This window comes from Coturnix japonica, chromosome 13 (genome assembly GCF_054131305.1).
Source record: "Coturnix japonica strain WE chromosome 13, WE-NBRP24, whole genome shotgun sequence".
NCBI classification, from domain to species: domain Eukaryota; kingdom Metazoa; phylum Chordata; class Aves; order Galliformes; family Phasianidae; genus Coturnix; species Coturnix japonica.
The window spans coordinates 8,039,123-8,057,458 of NC_140675.1; the positions used below are offsets into that span (position 1 = coordinate 8,039,123).

At 39.4% G+C, this 18,336-nt stretch overlaps 1 protein-coding gene and 1 long non-coding RNA gene across 12 annotated transcripts in view; one reads left to right on the forward strand and one right to left on the reverse strand.

Moving 5' to 3' along the window:
• The window catches only part of SHISA9 (shisa family member 9), a 169,875-nt gene that overhangs the window by 24,320 nt on the left and 127,219 nt on the right, over positions 1–18,336 (forward strand). The window contains exon 4 of one of the 11 annotated variants that reach the window (XM_085513756.1): positions 3,201–4,918. The exons of 8 other annotated variants lie outside the window; for them this stretch is intronic. In XM_085513756.1, the coding sequence (XP_085369882.1) occupies positions 3,201–3,511 (311 nt within the window). In that variant the 3' untranslated portion in view covers positions 3,512–4,918. Of the gene's footprint in view, positions 1–3,147; positions 7,502–18,336 lie in introns of those variants that run through there. 2 more of the 11 variants (XM_085513760.1, XM_085513755.1) reach the window with 2 other exon arrangements.
• The window catches only part of LOC107320522 (uncharacterized), a 40,618-nt gene continuing 23,694 nt past the window's right edge, over positions 1,413–18,336 (reverse strand). Inside the window, exons 4-5 of the long non-coding RNA XR_001558299.3 lie at positions 14,475–14,518; positions 1,413–2,507 (exon numbers count right to left, since the gene is read on the reverse strand). This is a non-coding gene — a long non-coding RNA (uncharacterized LOC107320522). The remainder of the gene's footprint in view (positions 2,508–14,474; positions 14,519–18,336) is intronic.

An 18,336-nucleotide genomic window follows, 5' to 3' on the forward strand; every position in this document is an offset into this window, starting at 1 on the left:
TTCAGCAGTGAAGCCAAAGGCTGAATTACAGCAGACAAGACTACACTTTCAAAGTTATTTTATTTGTCATTCTGTAGAATTTGTGTGCATATACTTGTCTATCAGTTAACTCCTTGAATATCCCTGTGACTAACACCAATGCTTTTCCTGAAACATTCTAAGATTGACTCTGATAATTCCTTGATTTTCTTTCAACAGCATTCACAAACTGATACAAACAGATTAATAGCATGTTTCTCGAGAGCAAATTAATGCTTTCAAGTTTTCAGTAGTTACCCTAATTTATAAATCATAGACTGGAAGACATACAGTTCTAGTTAATCTTTTAAAACTAAATGATTCCCAAATACTGGTAGTTTATCTATAGCAAATATCACATGTACATAGCATAGCACAAACAAGTAGTGAATACTTGGTAGTTTGGTACAGTGCAGTTTTTATTACCATTAACTTTAATATGATAGAAAGTACAACAGTAATAGAAAAGTAGCACAATCCTGGGCTGCAGCAAATGAGAACAAATACAGCAGCTGTGGACACAGAAACAAAGGAAGAAAAACTACTTAACTTTGGAAGGCCTCAGGCATACAGGGATCTCCAGAGATCCGCTTGCCTCCACTTCCAGGGCTGGGAAGGGGTGGATCCTGACTGAACACGTCTGGTGCATGCACCTGAGCTCCCCTGGGCTGGCACTGCCATCCCACTGGGTGCTTCATTACTGGCCAAGGCATGACTTAAGCATTTCCAAAACAATCCACCCCTTCAGGGTATGAACTGAGCAGGTTGAAGGTAATCTCTTTCCATTACGGTGATCCAGTATGCTGCCATACTTTGTGCAATTTCCCCGTCATAGTGTAGATTGACAAAATGTAAGAAACTGATGACTTGTTCATGGTTGAGGTTCATCTCCAGCTTGATTGAAAGCTGCCAATCTTAATATATCTGTTTTCCTTGACTTCAGTGAACTTGGGATTTGGCCCTTTGATAACAGATAAAAGGTAAAAAATATTGCAGTGCCAAAACTGCGTATAGTCAGTAGAGAAAGATGATCAAATTCATCATTATAATACTCAGCAGTTTATAATCTCATTAACATTTACAGAGAACATGCTGTTTTACCTCTGACCTATAAATTCTGGAAAACTCAGGAGAACTGCCACTCTGAGAAATGTTGATGGCAAAGATACTGGGGGGAGTATGGTGAAACCAAGTGGCATGGTTTAACTGTAGTTGCCATTGTTATGAAAGTTTCACGAGACGCAAATGATAAGTTACTGTGCATCTACATAATCAAAGAGCTTGCACAGAGTAGGGTTACATTTAAGAAATTGTACAGGAATGAGGAAGTAAGTGAGCTTAGGTGTTTAGTTTTGGCACCGCAATACTTTTACCTTTTATCTGTTCTCAAAGGGCCCAATCCCAAATTCACTCAGGTCAAGGAAAACAGATTATTAAAATTAGCAGCTTTTGATCAAGCTGGAGACAGACAATGTATTACAAACATAATCTGCACATCACTTACAGGCAACTGATATCTCCTTGCAGCACAGTGACTTACTGAATCTCATTTCCTTCATGGCTTTCTTCTTGATCATGGAATCTGTTGAAGTCCAAGCAGTTGTCTTGCTCCAATTTATAGGAGGGAGAGGAGGTTTTTTGGTACATGTATACCCAGTGTGAGATTAAGAAATAATGGTTCAAATGTTGCTCTGACCAGTTTATTACAAATCTTAATCAGGAAGATGGGAAAGGGGGGGACTGATGATTTAGGGTGATGGGGAAAGGAAGGCAGGAGATAGAAAAGACAGAAAGAGGCAAGAATTGCAGAAAGTGGGTACTGTCAATACCAAGATCCAGCAGCAGTCCTGTTGCATGACATTTTGATGGTCTGAGGAAAAAGTGCATGGAGAGAACAGCAGCAGTGGCGCTGGCCTTGGGCAGCAAGCGGATAGCGGGAAGAAGCCGCAGGGTAAATCTGGGAGGAGGCAGCAGGTGGCAGGCTCAGGAGAGTCTGTCAGCAAGCAGGACTTCTGTAGTGAGGGATCTGATGGCAGACACATTTTGGGGAGAGCAGCAGCAGAGTGGCCAGCCTTAAGTAGCAAGCAGGTAGAGCGCAGAGCAGGTCCAACAGGGAGAGGCAGGTCATGAGGCTTCTCATGTCAGAAATCTTTCTCTTCTTCAGCATGCAGGTCTCAGGTTGTGAGGAATCCGTTGTCATAAATTTCACTTCATGGTTGCTGATCCCTCTTTTTATCCTCCTTTTTTCTTGCCTATGTAACATCCTTGGGTACTTGGCTAAGAGTCATGTGCAGCACCCCCTGAGATGGCCATCTTCCTTGATGTAAGCCCACACAAAAGACTGCTTCCCGGCAGTCTTAAAAAGAAAGCTGCAGCTTCTCTCTCTCCTTGCCCCAGGCCTTGTTCGTCTGTGTCTCTCAGACTAAGGATTTCTCTTTGACCCTTGATCAGGATTTGCTTGGTCTTGTTCATCTGCGTCCTTCAGCAACCTTTGAGGCAATGGTATAAAAGAATAATCTCTTACAGTAGTCAAGGTAGCTGTCTTAAGTCAGATAATTTCCAGCTTCCTAACGAAAGAGGAATAACATACCTAAATTAAAATTATCACTGCCATAATTCACATGATGTTGTGAAGGGCTTTTGGAAGGGAGGTGCGAAGAAGACATGCAGTGGTGACTTCTGAACATTTGTCCCTGGTCAGTCCTATGCTTCTGCAGTAATCTCCCCCTTCTACACCTTGATATTTTCACCAACCTTCTCAGGCAAAGTTCACTTCCTAAAGTTATCGCTATAGCTCCTGAAGATTCCTTTTACACCTGCAGGGCTGCAGTGCAGACTGTGGACAGGAGAGATGGTTGTGTTGCCAGCATCAGTATGAACTGACTCAGACATGTCAGTGGTCTGAAATCTTGGGCTTTTTAATACATTTGCAGATAAACATACAACTTTGTTTTGTCATAGTTACGCATTTTCTTTGTTATGTTAAATGATGGCATTAATGTATATTATTCAAAGTGCTAGTCCTAGTACTAATTTAAGAGAGAAACAAAACTGCGCACCTACTTTTTTGAACTGTCTTCTGTAGCAAGTTAATTTATGAATACAAAAGACAAAACAAACGTTTTCCAGGTGAGAATCTTCAGGAAATGCAGACCATATACTCACCCTGACCATGTTTGCAGACAACACCAAGCTGAGCGGTGCAGCTGATACACTGGAGGGAAGAGAAGCCATCCAGAAAGACCTGGACAGGCTGAAGAAGTGGACCCACATGAACCCAGTGAGGTTCAACAAGGCCGAGGGCAAGGTGTTGCCCAGGTATTTATACAGACTGGGGGAAGATCTCCTTGAGAACAGCCCTGTGGAGAAGGACTTGGGGGTCCTGGTGGACAAGAAGCAGGACGCAAGCCAGCAGTGTGCACCTGCAGGCTGGATGGCCAACTGTGTGCTGGGCTGCCTTAAAAAGGGGTGGCCAGCAGGGAGTGGGAGGTGATTGTCCCCCTCTAATTGGCTCTTGTGAGGCCCCATTTGCCTGGATCCCCCAGCACAGGAAGGATGTGGAGCTCTTGGAGCGGGTCCAGAGGAGGCCACTAAGATGATCAGAGGGCTGGAGCATCTCTCCTATGAGCAAAGATTGAGGGAACTGGGCTTGTTTAGCTTGGAGAAGAGAAGGCTGCAGGGAGACCTCACTGTGGCCTTCCAGTACTTGAAGGGAACATATAAACAGGAGCAGGAATGGCTGTTTGTGAGGGTGGTCGGTGATAGGCCAAGGGGGAATGATTTCAAACTGAGACAAGAGAGGTTTAAGTTAGACATTAGGAGGAAGTTTTTCACTCAGAGGGTGGTGATGCACTGGAACAGGTTGCCCAAGGAGGTTGTGGATTCCCCATCCCTGGAGGCATTCAAGGCCAGGCTGGATGTGGCTCTGGGCAGCCTGGTCTGGTGGTTGGTGGCCTTGCACACAGCAGGGTGTTTAACTGGATGAGCATTGTGGTCCTTTTCAACCCAGTCCATTCTATGATTCTATGCCAGCTTTGGGGAATGTGTCTAAAATTACACATCAGCTATGCAGTGTGAAGTAACTTGCATTACCTTTTATCAGGTAACCTGTATCAGGCAAAGAGGTAAGAAACTGCCTCTGATCAGTTTTAGGAGGACCAGTGACAGGAGTCAATCACAAGCCAATAGTCTTAAAAGGAATAGCTTATTCTATCTCAAAGGCAAGAACTTTCTAGAAAACTCTCAGAAGGAAGGGATCTTCAAAGAAGGATGTTTCCCTTGTGGCTGATAGAGCTTAAATGTGTTAACTGTTATTACTTTATTTCCTAACATGAATTGGGAGTAAACCTATGTGTGCCAAATGTCTGCACAGTAGTTTCACTGTACATCATGCACTGGAAGTGGAAAGTATAAGTGCTGTTCGAGGTAGCATATGGTGCACGATCCTTTTAGCTTTCTGCTCTGAAGGTGAAGTTTACGGAAACAATATTCATCATTTTCTATTTCTTAAAGTATCAGAAATTTATATCCTGGTTTTGGTGATACACTAAAGCCAACTGGCCACAATTCTAACACCTTTAATCACAACAGCATTAGAGAGTGAAGAACTCAGCAGCATGCACAACAGCAGCTATTCCAGCTGTTTCAGACAGAATTACACAGTGAAGATCTCAACTCTCAAAATTGTACCATTTGCACAACAATCTTGGCCTTGCAAACACAAATAAAACAAAAAACTCTGGTCTAAACATGCTTAAAATTGAATGTATTACTGTTTGTGTTAAAATAAGTGAGTAATTGCATTTAATGAACAATCACTGGTTTTAAAAATAATTCCAAAACAGTAATTTTTGACATGAAATTAAAATAACAAGATAATTACATATACAAGAATATCAAATAAGTAGATCATGTACTGTATACTTCTGAACAAGTTTATGGCTGTGGTTAACTACATCAGTAACATTACTCAATCTGTCACTTCTACCTACAGTGGTCATGGCAGTGTTTTCAGTATTAAATATCACAGCAATTATAAAAGTGAGGAGGCACAGATATTTCCCTAATGATTAAGAGGTTTGCTGCTGCTTATAGAAAACCCCCAGCTACAAAATCTCTAGTCAAATGAACTGCAGATACACAAATCTGAGATTAGCTACAAGATTCTCTAGTTCACCGTAACTCTAAAGAACTCCACTGATTACCAACATTTCTGCAGAATGTTTATATAAATTTACTTTGTAAGGCAATATAACTTAAAGTATTTCAGCATCCCATTCCACAGCATGTATGGCAATAGTTAACATAAGCCACAAGAGGAATGTCTCCTCCCAAAACTTTTACATATCTGCCAAGTGCTCATCCTTTTAACATATCACATGGGGGGTTGGACTCTATGATCTCTAGAGGTCCCTTCCAACCCCTACAATTCTGTGATTTTGTGATTTCATATAAGAACTTCTGCTGATTCATATGGGTGCAAGTGCCCCATCCAGTAGGTGCCAGTGATGCCTATACTAACAAACTATGCAGTATGAAGTAGGTAAAATTAGGAGAGCAGTTAAGCTAGAATGCAAAACTTATGGTGTAAGGCCATGTTTATGTTGTGTTTAAGAAAGTCATCCTGCCCATACTGTGAACCACTGATGCTTCTGCAGCTCTTCCTGCAAAGCTAAGCAGAACTAAGCTTTTTGTGGCATAGAGGATGATGAGGGGGCAGTATGCCATCCATCTGTAGCACACCCACAGGTTTGTTATTGCTCTTCTATTAACGGCATGACAGAATCATTAGCTGTGCAAATTATTTTCTTATGTAAGAAGAGGGTGTCATACAGTGATGGCTCGGGGGGGATCAGTAGCTCGGGGATCATTCCTGTATTGGTGTCGACCTCACTGCCTTGACCTGCCAGGCCCTATTGCTGCTTCCTCACCCTGCCTTCACTGTGGGTCACAAGGCTTCAAAATCACCTTGCTTGCACTGTTCTGTCATGAAAATTTAGTGTGTGGTGCAAACTGTTTTCTAGAAAATCCTGCACTCCTGTTGCTTTTTCCCACTTCCAGCTGCATCGGGATAGGGACCTGACCCTTCGTCCTGTCACTTGTCACTAGTGAGAAGAGACCTGCCCCACTCTCACTGTAAGAAGCTTTCAGGTACTGGAAGAGGGTGATAAGGTCTCCCCTCAGCCTCCTTTTCCCCAGAGAAAATGAGGCACAAGCTGTGTAGCACACTCATTTTTCTTAAGAGCTTAGTGACCCACAAGCTTCAGGTACATTCCAGAGAGCCTGTAGTTCAGGTGAGATGTGTCTTCCTGTTCTGTGGGGCTGTGGTGTCACCAGCCATCTTCAGCAATATTACCAGCTCAGCATGCTCATTTCAGTCCTTACCCATTTAACTTCCTGCCTCATGACTGAAAAGTCTCAACCTCTTCCTTTCTACCCATTACAACAGCATAGCTGCTTCATGGCTGTCTTTTGACACAGAAGAGATGTTAGGACTTTAAAATAACATGACAGAAAAAAATCCTGTAGTTTAAATTGGATGACTTTCCCTTGACTTCTAAAGTTAAGAAAATGGGGCTGGAAAACCCTGGGGCAGATGGCTACAACATAGGCCTATGAGCAAGCTGTCTTCTGGCATTCCTCCACTTGCAGCTGCAGGCAACTCATATTTTCTGTAGACTAAGGGTTGTTTTCAACCATTTTGTGTCCTTCTGACAATAGACTATGAGGGAAATAATACCTGCTAATCAGATCTGAGCCGGGAAGTGAGCACCCTTAAATTAATGGCTATTTTCTTAAGGACTTATAATTCCTTTAATGACCTCTGATTTTCTTTCTTGTTGATTTCCCAATTGCTCAGAATTACACAAAGGAAATACATTCATAGATTTCAACACACCAACAGAACACAATTGTACGCTAATCCTGTGTTCTTCACATATGTATACAGACATAATAGATCAGGCAAGTAATTCACCCTGGAAGAGCAATAAAAGGTTTTAATAAGATTAGTTCATTTAATATTCATATTTTCTGTTTTGTCAGCTTAAAACAAGTAATAAAAATTTAATCCTTCACTGCTTTAGTAATATGATCACTATTTCAGTTATAGCCAAACAAAATAATATGCCTGCTTGCCCTTGCAGGGATTTTAAATAACTGTTTTAATTCTATGCCTTGAACAAAATAGTTTATTTCCTCAACAATATGAGGAACAAACAAGAGAAATACGAGGCTTGTGCTCACTTTTTTTCTCAATTTTCTGATATTGTCTTAGAAATCTTTCCATACAAATAATTCTTGGTATGTGCATAAATTGTCTTCTGTGATGAGGTGTTTCTGAGTCTCCAAGGAGACTGTGAAGGGAGGTATGGGAGAGACAGGGTTATAAAATCCAAACCAACCTCATGTTTTCTAACTGAAAACCCTCATCAAACTAACTGTCAACAGAAGTGAGGTATCATTCAAAAAAGCATAAAAGAAAGAATGAGAAACAAAGTGGTGTTTCTTTCACAATCATTTTTCATTTATGGCCAGCAGACTGCCAGCAATGGTAATGCAAGCCCTGCCAGGGGCTGAGGGATCAATTCTCCAGGGTGATGCTTTGCTATTAGAAGTTTTCACAGAGTACAGTGAAAATAAGCAGATGTTCTCCTTGCTGTGGAGTGATAAGAACTTTTTACCTTGCTTCCTTTTGAAAGATACAAACTCAGTCCTTTAAAGGTGTGCATCTTTTTTTTTTGTCTCCCTGCCCTCTCCCTTGTTTTTTTTTCTTTCAACAGGCAGGCAACCCTCAAAGGAACAGAGCAGTTGCAATGACTGCACTGCACAAAGCATATATCCAGCTTTTTCATGATAATTCTATCTAAATAAAAACAAATGGCTCCTTTTAATAGATGTCTGTAACTTCTGAACTTACGTTATACCATCATTCACAGCATCACCACTGTCGCCATGGAACACACCAGTGAGAGAGTACCTTCTTTCTGCGCAGCTGTTCTAATAGCAAATTTCACAAGGATATAGACTTCAGTTAATTGAAAAGATTTACAGCAGAATGTTAAATAGAATCATCTGAGGGATTAGAGAAAGCCCAAGAGGCCATTCATAACTTAGGCCAGGACCCAGACTAATTCAAGACCTAGAGAGCTGAAGGCCTCCTCCTTTGTTCTGCACATTGTCAGGCCACAAGATGAAGCACTATGACAAAAACAGGATAATAAACCTGCTGAATGCCTTTCTGGAAACCTGCCTGCAATTCAGATCTTTTGCCACCAACAATGACAATAAGATTGGAAATAGGGATATACTCAGTGACCTTGAAATGAGGTCAATTATCATTATCCTTCAAAATCAAAACCTCCTTGTCTTGAAAAGTTGAATATTTGATGCTTTCTATATATATGTGCTTACTTGATACTATTTGCATTAGCTCTATAAAAAATTAAATCATTAAATGTTGTACTATAATATGTGTATTCATACATACATGTAAATCCCACTTAGGATTCAAATATGGCTTTAATTAGATTTCAGATAAGTTACTCACCCATGATCACAACATGCCATTTTGTATGAGAATTTTCAAACTGTAGAGTGGAGTAAGGATAGGGCACTTGAAAATTACATTATAATTTGTCAGGACCAGCCTGACACTGAAATGCTCTTAAACACTCAGAGTAAGCCATGAGAAAATTGTCCCAATGTAGGACTGAAGAAAGCATGCTTTCTGGGGTGTGCTAGGACAGTGTCACCATGGTAGAGTACTAGAGACTGCTGAGACAAGAAGAAGAAAAAAAGGTAAAAGACATTATAGATAGCTAATTGCTGCCACTATTCTTCTGTACTCCCTTTTGATTAGCCAGAACTCTTCCTAGAACAATTTGCATGGACTATGAATTCAGTGCTTTATTATCTGAGATGATGCTCTTGTACTAAAGACAATCCATCTCCAACTCTCTTTTCTGCGGACTGTCCTTGTTTCATAAAATACTACTGATAAAATATACAGCACTGCAATCCAGGCACATCAGCTAGTTGAACAGATCGAGATCTTTAACCATCATGTAACAGTTTAACAGTTTTGTACGGAAGGTGCCACATAAGACAGACAGATGACTTAATGACTTAGAGGACAAAGTCAGAAGGCTTGACTTCAATTCGTAAAGTTTTATAACTGTTTTCCTAGGTTCCAGTAATGTTTAGCTTGTAATCCTATTAGTCAGCTCCCTTTCTCATGGTTCAGTAATTTAAAGTCTTTTATTACTTCTTCCTTGAATATGTGAGCTGTGGGCACAGTGTCACATCCTGTCCCAGTGCTCTGAGTGGCTGTGCTGCTGCAGCTAAATATGACATTTCTGAGAAGGTAGGTGTGTGGCCAGCATATTCCCATGAATCTGTAACCCTGGTTGCCAGAAACATTCCACAGGACTTCTGTCTGCCAACTGTAATTAACACTGTTATACATTTATGAGGTAAAAAACCACAACTGTCCTAGGCTGGACCTGAGATACAGCTATATAAACAAATAATGTTTGCATGTCATTCTTTCTCCTAGAAGGGGCACAGAAACACACTGATCCATATTTCAGTGAGAAAGAGAAATTCTACTCTGGAGCTGAAGTCAATGGAACAGTCCTTTTTAGAGTGGGAAGAATTTTCTAATTCATAGAAAAATCATAAAATGACAATGCAGTAACTATCCTGCATTATATTTGTGCATAATAATTATCTGAGTTAATGCAGCTTTTAAAAGTGTTGTGTTCTTCAAAGTATTCATGCATGCACAGTGTTAAACAATAAGAGAATCAAAATCTAGGATGTAAGGGAAGTTAGAGGAAATCCATTCCAACCCTGTGCTTGAACTAGGTCTAAATAGATGAAGTTGTGCAGGGCCACGTCCAACTAAGTCTTGGATACCTCAGTGAATTCTGTAACCTTGCTGGGAAACCTGCTGGAGTATTTAACCACTTTTCTGCATATCAGCATGCTTACTGCTTGCACTGATACATGGGAGCCCTTTGTGAATGTAAGAACACTCACTTTCTCTTGTGAGTGAAGTTCTGCTTTTTTTTTTTTCTCTTCTTCATGAAGTTCTGCTGAGCCCATTCTCTCAGCCTGCCCAAGGTGTCCTGAGTAGCAGCCATGTCCTCCAGCACAATGACCATTCTCTTCAGGCTAGTGTTGGTCAGAAACTTGCAGCAAGTGTGCTTCATACTATGGGCAATTCAGGCAATTGTTCATCCACCTTATCTGCTTACTAATTTGGTGATGAGGAGACTATGGCAGACTGGGACGAAGGCTGTTCTAAAAATCAAGGTATACAACATCCACTGTATATATCTTTTGTACAGCACAGTATCCTCATCCAAGAGAGCAGCAAGTCTGGTCAGGCATTGCTTGTCCATTTTAAATTCCAGCTGTCTGCTCACAATCACTTTCTTGTCTTTCATATGTTTAGAAGTGGCTTTTACAGAGATTTGCTCCCTAACTCCATCAAGGACCATGGCAAGGATGATCATAAATTTTATTACAATAAATGGTGCCCTTCTTGCATTCGATATAAAAAAGAATCTAACACTGAATAAATTACTACAAAAATGCATACTAAGGCTTCAACAGAAACTCTGGCACTACAAGTCTGTGATTTCAAATTTGGGAATAAACTGTAAGCCAATTAAGTAAGGAACATCTCAGAGACTGAAGAGGGATGAAAGAAGCACATCACCAAGTTCAAGAGATAGCCATGAGTCAGTTAATTTCACAAACAGCTATAATGGAGTTGTTTTGCTACTACTGTGCAAAAATTATTGAGGTACTTTATTAAAGGCAGATAAATAGCATCTCATTTCTTTTCTGAGGAAGTACAAATAAGAAACTCAGTTACAAAACACAACTTACATCACCGTTTGTCTTTGGGACTTATCCAATAGTGTGCTAAGCAAATACTTCCTTTGCGTTAACTGAACAAAATTCTAATTAGAGTAATTGAGCTTTGATAACTGCTATGTCATTAAATATAAACTGGCTTTAAACTAATTGTGTTTGCACTATACTATGATTTCCATTAATGAATGTATTAATGTTTACATTCTACAAACACAGTTGAAGTTGAACATTAAAATCTGTGCGGCTTAATTTGAAATGAAATGTCCTGTGAGCACAAACCAGGCATAGCACTACTGGTAATGGTCCTGCAAAGGAATACGGTTCACACCACCACAGTAAAGATGACTGTCAGCTCTTTGGACTTCTTCTGTTCTGCAGGAGGGAGCTCTGTATTGGTTTCTGCAGAGCTTGGTGTATGTTTCTCTAATTTGGGCCAGCTGCTATCAGTCCTGCAGAGTCTGTGATGCAGCCTTGCTAAACTGCTTGCTCTGATTGTACTTCTTGTCCCAGCAACCAAGTGCAGAATGTGACCTATGAATTTTAGACACTGTGCAACAGCATCTCTGTAAGTTAGAAAATTGTACAGCAACTTTCCACCTGAAAAACAGATCTCCCTATTTGCTCTGGGAATTCAACTTTGTGAACAGATCTTCCTTTTGTACCCTTGGTCTTGCCTCATTTTATTTCAGCTGCTATCAGCAGACAATAATTAACAAATAATCTTCAGAATTATTTATGAAGTTGGGCTCATAAACGTCAAGTTTGTTTTGCTGTTGTTGTACATATGTCATATATCTTACCTCTATTCAAATTCCACTATAAAGCTGTTGCTGTGTGCGCCCATGGTTCAAACCCCCCTTTTCCCAGGTTCTAGCGTTACAAGTCAGAGTTCAAAGAGTAATAAAGGTATTAGGAAAAAACCTGAGCTTATAATCCTAAAACCCATTTTCAAGAGTTTGCATTTGCAATCTCAAGTAGAACAAAACCAAATAATTGATTAATTACATGCCAGATGACCAATAATGTTTTTCATAATCACTGTCATTAATTTTCTGATACAGACATGTTCAATATTCAGTGCCATCACAGCTCTGGAATGGGAGGCAAGGGTAAAAAACTGACTTTTTATCCAAGTAATTTTGAACTGGTGGAAATCTGAAACTTCATTTGTCAAAAGCACAAGCGTATTTCTGAAAACTTACAGTATTTTGCATGCTGTGGAGCAGATCTTATTTCTGTCCTGAATAATTGTTGGTGTTCAATTCTTTGACAGTATTTCTGTTAACCCTTTTGAGGTAATCCAAGTTTAAGTCACTGCCTGACAGCAGACTAGTACTGATATTTGGACTTGTAGAAATTTTGAGTCTTTTTTTCCTAGGCATCTATTTTACATAACAGGTGTAGCTCCGCTGTAAACTTCCCGTACAAAATTATAATACATATATAATACAGTATATATAAACTATATAGTATGAAATATTAATCTGTTGCTCCCATACCAAAGAATCGATGCAAGTTTATTTTCATAGACAATAAATGAGAACAGATTTATGTAGATTAAGATAGTTCTTGGATTTGACATTAAATTAGAACAACTAAAATTCCACTTCTCCAGAACAAGAGCGAGAATCTTCAGAACTACACACTTGGCTGATTTTAATTGAATTTTTTAATATAACTGATTTTTTAGCTTCCTTCTTTCAATTTTGAATAAAAGCCTAAATAATTTAATAAAAAAAATTAAGAGTAATCAATTTGTAACAGATTTATAAAAGCATACAATTCCTCTTGCACAATACTGAGTCCATTTAAAAAACAGATTTCCTACATTACTGTAGTAAATGATTCTAGAAATAGTACTTGTTTTACTTCCCTTCCAAATTAACAGAAATGATAGGCCCTGGCACTTTCTTATCAACACATAAAGGTATAGGCATACAGCTCTGCCTTTGTCTTTCCCTGTGGTAGGTCCTGACTCAAGCATGGGACTTCTTGGTACACATGGAAGATGCTCTTTGCTTTAGCTCTTACACTTCCAGCCCATTTTTTGGCTTAGGAATAAACTTTTCATTTATGATGCTTCTGGGCATCGAATGAAAGCTTCAGTCTTTGCTCTCTATGACTTTAAGACTAAGTAGTTATGTCCCAGATATGTCATGCTCTTTGTACTCTCCCTGAACAAACCTTGGAGCAGCAAGCATCACCCTATCTGCAATGAATGCAGAACTGCTTGCAATGTTTAGCATAACTTCTCACAAAGAGATCAACAGAATTGAAGTTCAAGTTTCTAAAACATGTTTTATGATCCAGCAACTGAGAAACAGAACTCCAGTGTGGCTTGAAACACTAGAGAAAGTGAGGTAGGACAATGCAGACAAAGCCAGCAACTAAGGAGATCAGATTTTTAAGTGCATACAAATCCCATAAAGCTATGGCTATGCCAGTAATCTGGCTTGATGTCAAATGGTACAGCAGGGTACATAGCCACAGAGCTAACTGTTTTCATATCACAAATGGGGTGGCCCCATCCAAGCTGCTTGCAAAAAACATTTTGTCACCTATGCTACTACCCAAATATGTGCACACCCATGGGGCAGCACTGCTGTATCAGAAACCTTACAAACTGGGCAACTGTGTGCTATGCTGCAGCTTAGACAGAGGCTCCATTTAATTTACTATTATTGTTTAAGAATCGGAAAGATTCACACTTAAGTAAAAAGGAGTTTCAGGCAGATATCAACCAATGCATGTTGGGCCAAATTATTCAGACTTGGAGACAGCACATCATTCATCTCCCATTTTGGAGCAGCTTGTGCTGCTGCATTACTCTACCAACACCAGGGAACTGTGTGGCTCCCACTGCCCTGTGGGGCTGGCAATCACAAGAATTCATAGAGACATGACAACATGTTTCCTCCAACCTGCTCCAGTCCCTGCTCTCCTGTCTGTTTACTGCACCATGGCTTCTCTGAAGGTCAGCCATCCAGACTGGAGGGCATAATATTTTTTCTGATTAGGATTTGGCATTTAAATTGCTTTCATTGATGAGGCAACATTTTTCCTTTTGGTCTTTGAATATTAGCTATTCAAAAATTTCACACACGGTAGCAGGCAAAAAATCGTCCTTTTCCTCTGTTTCTGCATATGTACACAGTAATTTTTCTTTTTATATTGTTTTTCTGTAAACATACAGGTTGAGGTTACTGGTTCATTTATTCAGCAAATTTTGCAGATCTGTCCATGACATTAGGGGAAAAATAGTTCTTTCCAATCAGTTTAACAGAGACAAGAGATAATCCAATGCTGCAGTAGATTTGCAAGCAGTTCAGAGTCTTCTTAACAGCCTTAAATATCTTTTTTCAAAGAGATTTAGAGGGTTCTCGAATAAATATATAGAATTTTATAAACTTGAAGTAATAGTTTTAAAAGCAGAGACAGCAGAGACTCCAACACATACTTCATGTTATCTGTGCATTTAAAGCACTCAGTTCACTGTAGACTTAAACAAGAAATCTTTGGCTAGGAAAGACTCATCCAATTTCCTAGCTAAGGAATAAAACAGGTCTTACCTCTGCCCCTTCTCTTCTGAGAGACAGAAAATTCCTGTTTCTACCTGTAAAGAGAGTAATATTGCAGAAGCAGTTAAGGAAACGAGGATCTGTAACAAAGGTTAGTCCTTTTAAGCAGAAGTTCATTGTTAAGATGACAATGCAGTTCCCAGATCTCTTGTATTAAGCTTTTCAGGTAAAAACAAATCCTTTAGCTTTTCCCAGTTTTAAAAAGGGTCATCAAGTTTGTTGTCTGTGCATCAGGGCCTGAGATGCATGGTGCAGACATGTAAATCCAGAAGGAGTGTGAGGTCTAAACTCCTGCTGCAAAGTTATGTTTATGCACTTGTGCATGCTTTTGAGGTAGATGCCATAAACTACTCCAATTCTAAGCTCCGTACATGAAAAAATGCCTTAAAAATACTATAGCGCTGCTAGACCTCCCCTTATGTTTTAAAATGGTGTTTGAAAGGGATAAAAAAGCCTTACTGTGAAGAAGAACTTCATTAGTTTTTGTTTTTGTAGTCTAGATCTACTGATGTAGAGTAGGTACTGTGCAGTACCTGACCTAAATCTAGGCATTTCCGTACCAGTGATACAGGACCTGGAGAAATCAAAACTAAGATGCTAAAACATGTACTAAATTATCATGTTGCCACTTTAGTTCAAGCTTTCCTGACACAGAGGTGTGAACATAAAGGTAAGTTACTTTGCTGAGAACACATGAGAGGAAAGAAAAAATTGAAACTGGTCTACTATAAGCTAAAACCCTTCAAATAAATGCAGTAAGATTGTGATTCTGAATAGACTTGAATAGACATGCATTCCTCTCATCTGGAGAGACATGCATGCCAGGATTTAGATGGGATCATGGCTACAGTCTCTGCCATATGAAATCCAATTTGGATCCTAAGAAACTTTTCATCAGAAAATGTAATACTAAATCACATCTTCTACAAGTGAAAGCTGGAGTTAAAACAAACAGCTTTCACAGATCACCATCTTGTGATCTTCAACATATTTCTGGTTCTCCTATGTCCACCCAGGATCACACCTAGGTTTTAGCCAGCTCCTTGCTTCTTCTGCTGATCCTGGAGTTGCTATTACTTTCAAAATCATTGGGAGAGGGGATATCGTTTGTCTCAGTGGTTCCAGATGGTTTCATGAGATTAGTATTGCTTAGCTACGTTGTGCTAATGATCACTGTCAAAGCAGGCAAGCAGTAATTAATTGATTCCATCTGTGTCTACTTTTGGGCAGAGAGTAATTTCTAATGCCCATTCCTATAAAGAAGCAGAGGGCATCAGATACGTCATCTCTAGTGGGATACAGGCATGTTGAGAGACTGTCTCTCTTTGTAAACACTAAAACAGAAGATAAGCTGTAGTCATGAACTTACAGGATTACTAGCGCAATGACACATCATCAGTAGGGTAAAACTAACCTGTCTCACGATAGTCTAAACCCAGCTCACATTCCTTATTAGTGGAGTCTGAACACTGAATATATAACCTAGCTATAAAATTTTAAGCATTATTTCATGATAAAATTCACCCAAATATAGAGACTGAAAATAGTACCTTCTCTGCACTCCTGGTGGAAACATTAGGCCTTCCCTTCCAACCCAAGCCATTCTATGATTCTAAGATTCTATCATAATTAACACATGGTAATATGTTTCCATTAAAGGTGTGTGCCCCGTTGGCACAGTGGTAGGAATGCCGCTTTGCAACACTAGAGGCCCAGGTTCAAATCCCCCTGTGGCGCAAGTGGTAGAAGTGCAGCTTTGCTACACAGGAGGCTCGAATCCCAGGGGTTGGACTTGATGATCTCTAAGGTCCCTTCCAACCCGCACGAGACTGTGAGACTGTGTGAGACTGTGTAAAGGTGGGAGACTTTTCTTCCTTATAGATCCTGAATCTGCTCAGACTCACAGGCTTGTCATGCAAGGCCCAGAGTTCCCTGCACAGCTGATTAACAGCTGCCCTGAAATCTGGCACCACTTAGAATTCTCCTAGAGAAAAAATAAAAAACAACCTAATGTTTGCCTTAATACTGTAATTGCCTTCTTCCTTCCTTTTGAACATTTGACAAATAAAATACTATTGTGTCATTTTGGTTGGAAGGTTACATCACCTCAGAGGAGAGAGGCACTTTCTATTAATTTCAACCATTTAAACCTGAATTGGAGATCCTCTATCAGTGATTTATCTTAAGAAATCCTGAATGAATGAGTACGCTGAAGTTGTCTTTCATTGTTATTTTTGGAATATCTATTATTCTGCTAGATTATTACAATTAAATTTTCATGACAGAACAATGCACTTTTTTTTTCCTCACTCTGCCACAATAGTTCCAATATGTAATGTAAGGATCTTCTACAGTTCAAAATTCAGAGACTGTTGAGAACCTTGTCTCATACATCACCACACAAGGCCAGTTATGATCCCTATCATTTAACATTCATATTCTGGCAGTATTTTGAAATACTAGAGTTATGTAAGAGTTTTTATAGAACTTCTGTGAGAGTTCTCTGAAGTAGTATTTTCAGCAGCTGTCACCTTGGCTGTGGGAATTGAGAAGCCCACCACAGAGCCCAGTCTTCAAACTGATTTACTTAATAAGGACAAGATCTGTCCCTACTTCTGTAAGGTAGTTTCTAAAATACAGAATGACACAGTTTTGTTGCATTTCATTGTTTGCTTCCATAGATGCATCTCATGACATCACAAAAGAAGCATTTGAAGGAAAAATACAGGATTTTTTTCTCATTAATGAGGGAAGTGTTTCCTCAAAGAAAAAAAACAAAACTGCATGTTATAGTACAGAGCACAGTCACTGGCCCCAGCCTGACAGGCAGACTTCTCCTTGTGAAAGTTTGCCATCATGGTTTAATGAGTCTTTCTGGATATTTTGTGCATTCTGAATAGAAGCCTAACCAATTCTGTAAGTGGATTCACTTGATCACAAACATATTAGGAGCAGCCAGGTTGAAATCCAATACCTGAACAAAAGACTTATGCAAAAGCCAGCATTTTTTTAGGTCATACTATTGTTTGCCACTGCAGTCCACACACAAAACAGCTGAATATTGTGTTTCACTGCAGGCCTACATATAACTGAAATAAACTTGCAAGTAATCTCTTCTGGCTATGGTGTAGTAACAACTATCAGATTGAGCAGCAGTTTGCATATCATCTTTTGTTTAATGGGTGAGTGCTGGATATATAAATAACTACAGATGCATCACAAAGGATCTTTGGTGATTCACAGAAAAAAACAAAGAACATAATATGGGACAGACAGGAGAGGAAACTGTCCCCTTTTTGGCAGAACTATTTTGGATTTCTCACACATTTTTATTTGTTTTTTAATAATAAAAAAGAGCCAGACTTTCAATGGAGGCTTTTGAGGATTAATAATGCACTGCTGATTAGAGAAAATTAACACATAGCAAGTTTGTGTTGTGTGCAGGTTTATCCATTTTTATCAAGAATAACAGTTTTTATCTAACTCTGAACCAGCAGGTACCACTCATACATATGATACAAGTGACATATAAGTTTTTGTTAAACACACTGAAGAAAAGACAACAGGTATTATCCTGTTCTGTTAAACATGCTTAGAACTCATAGAATCATAGACTCATTTAATGGCTTGTGTTGGAAGGGACTGTACAATATAGTATTATTCTAACCCCCTACCATGAGAATGGACATCTCCCACTACACTCATCCAGTCTGGCCTTTAAAACTGTGCAAAGCTAACTGGACAACTGCAATCCCACCTACTTATGTTTTCCACTTAAACTGATTTCCACAAAGTTAACAAAAAGCTGAATAATTTTTTTAAGACTATAAAAATATCCTCAATATCCAGTGTC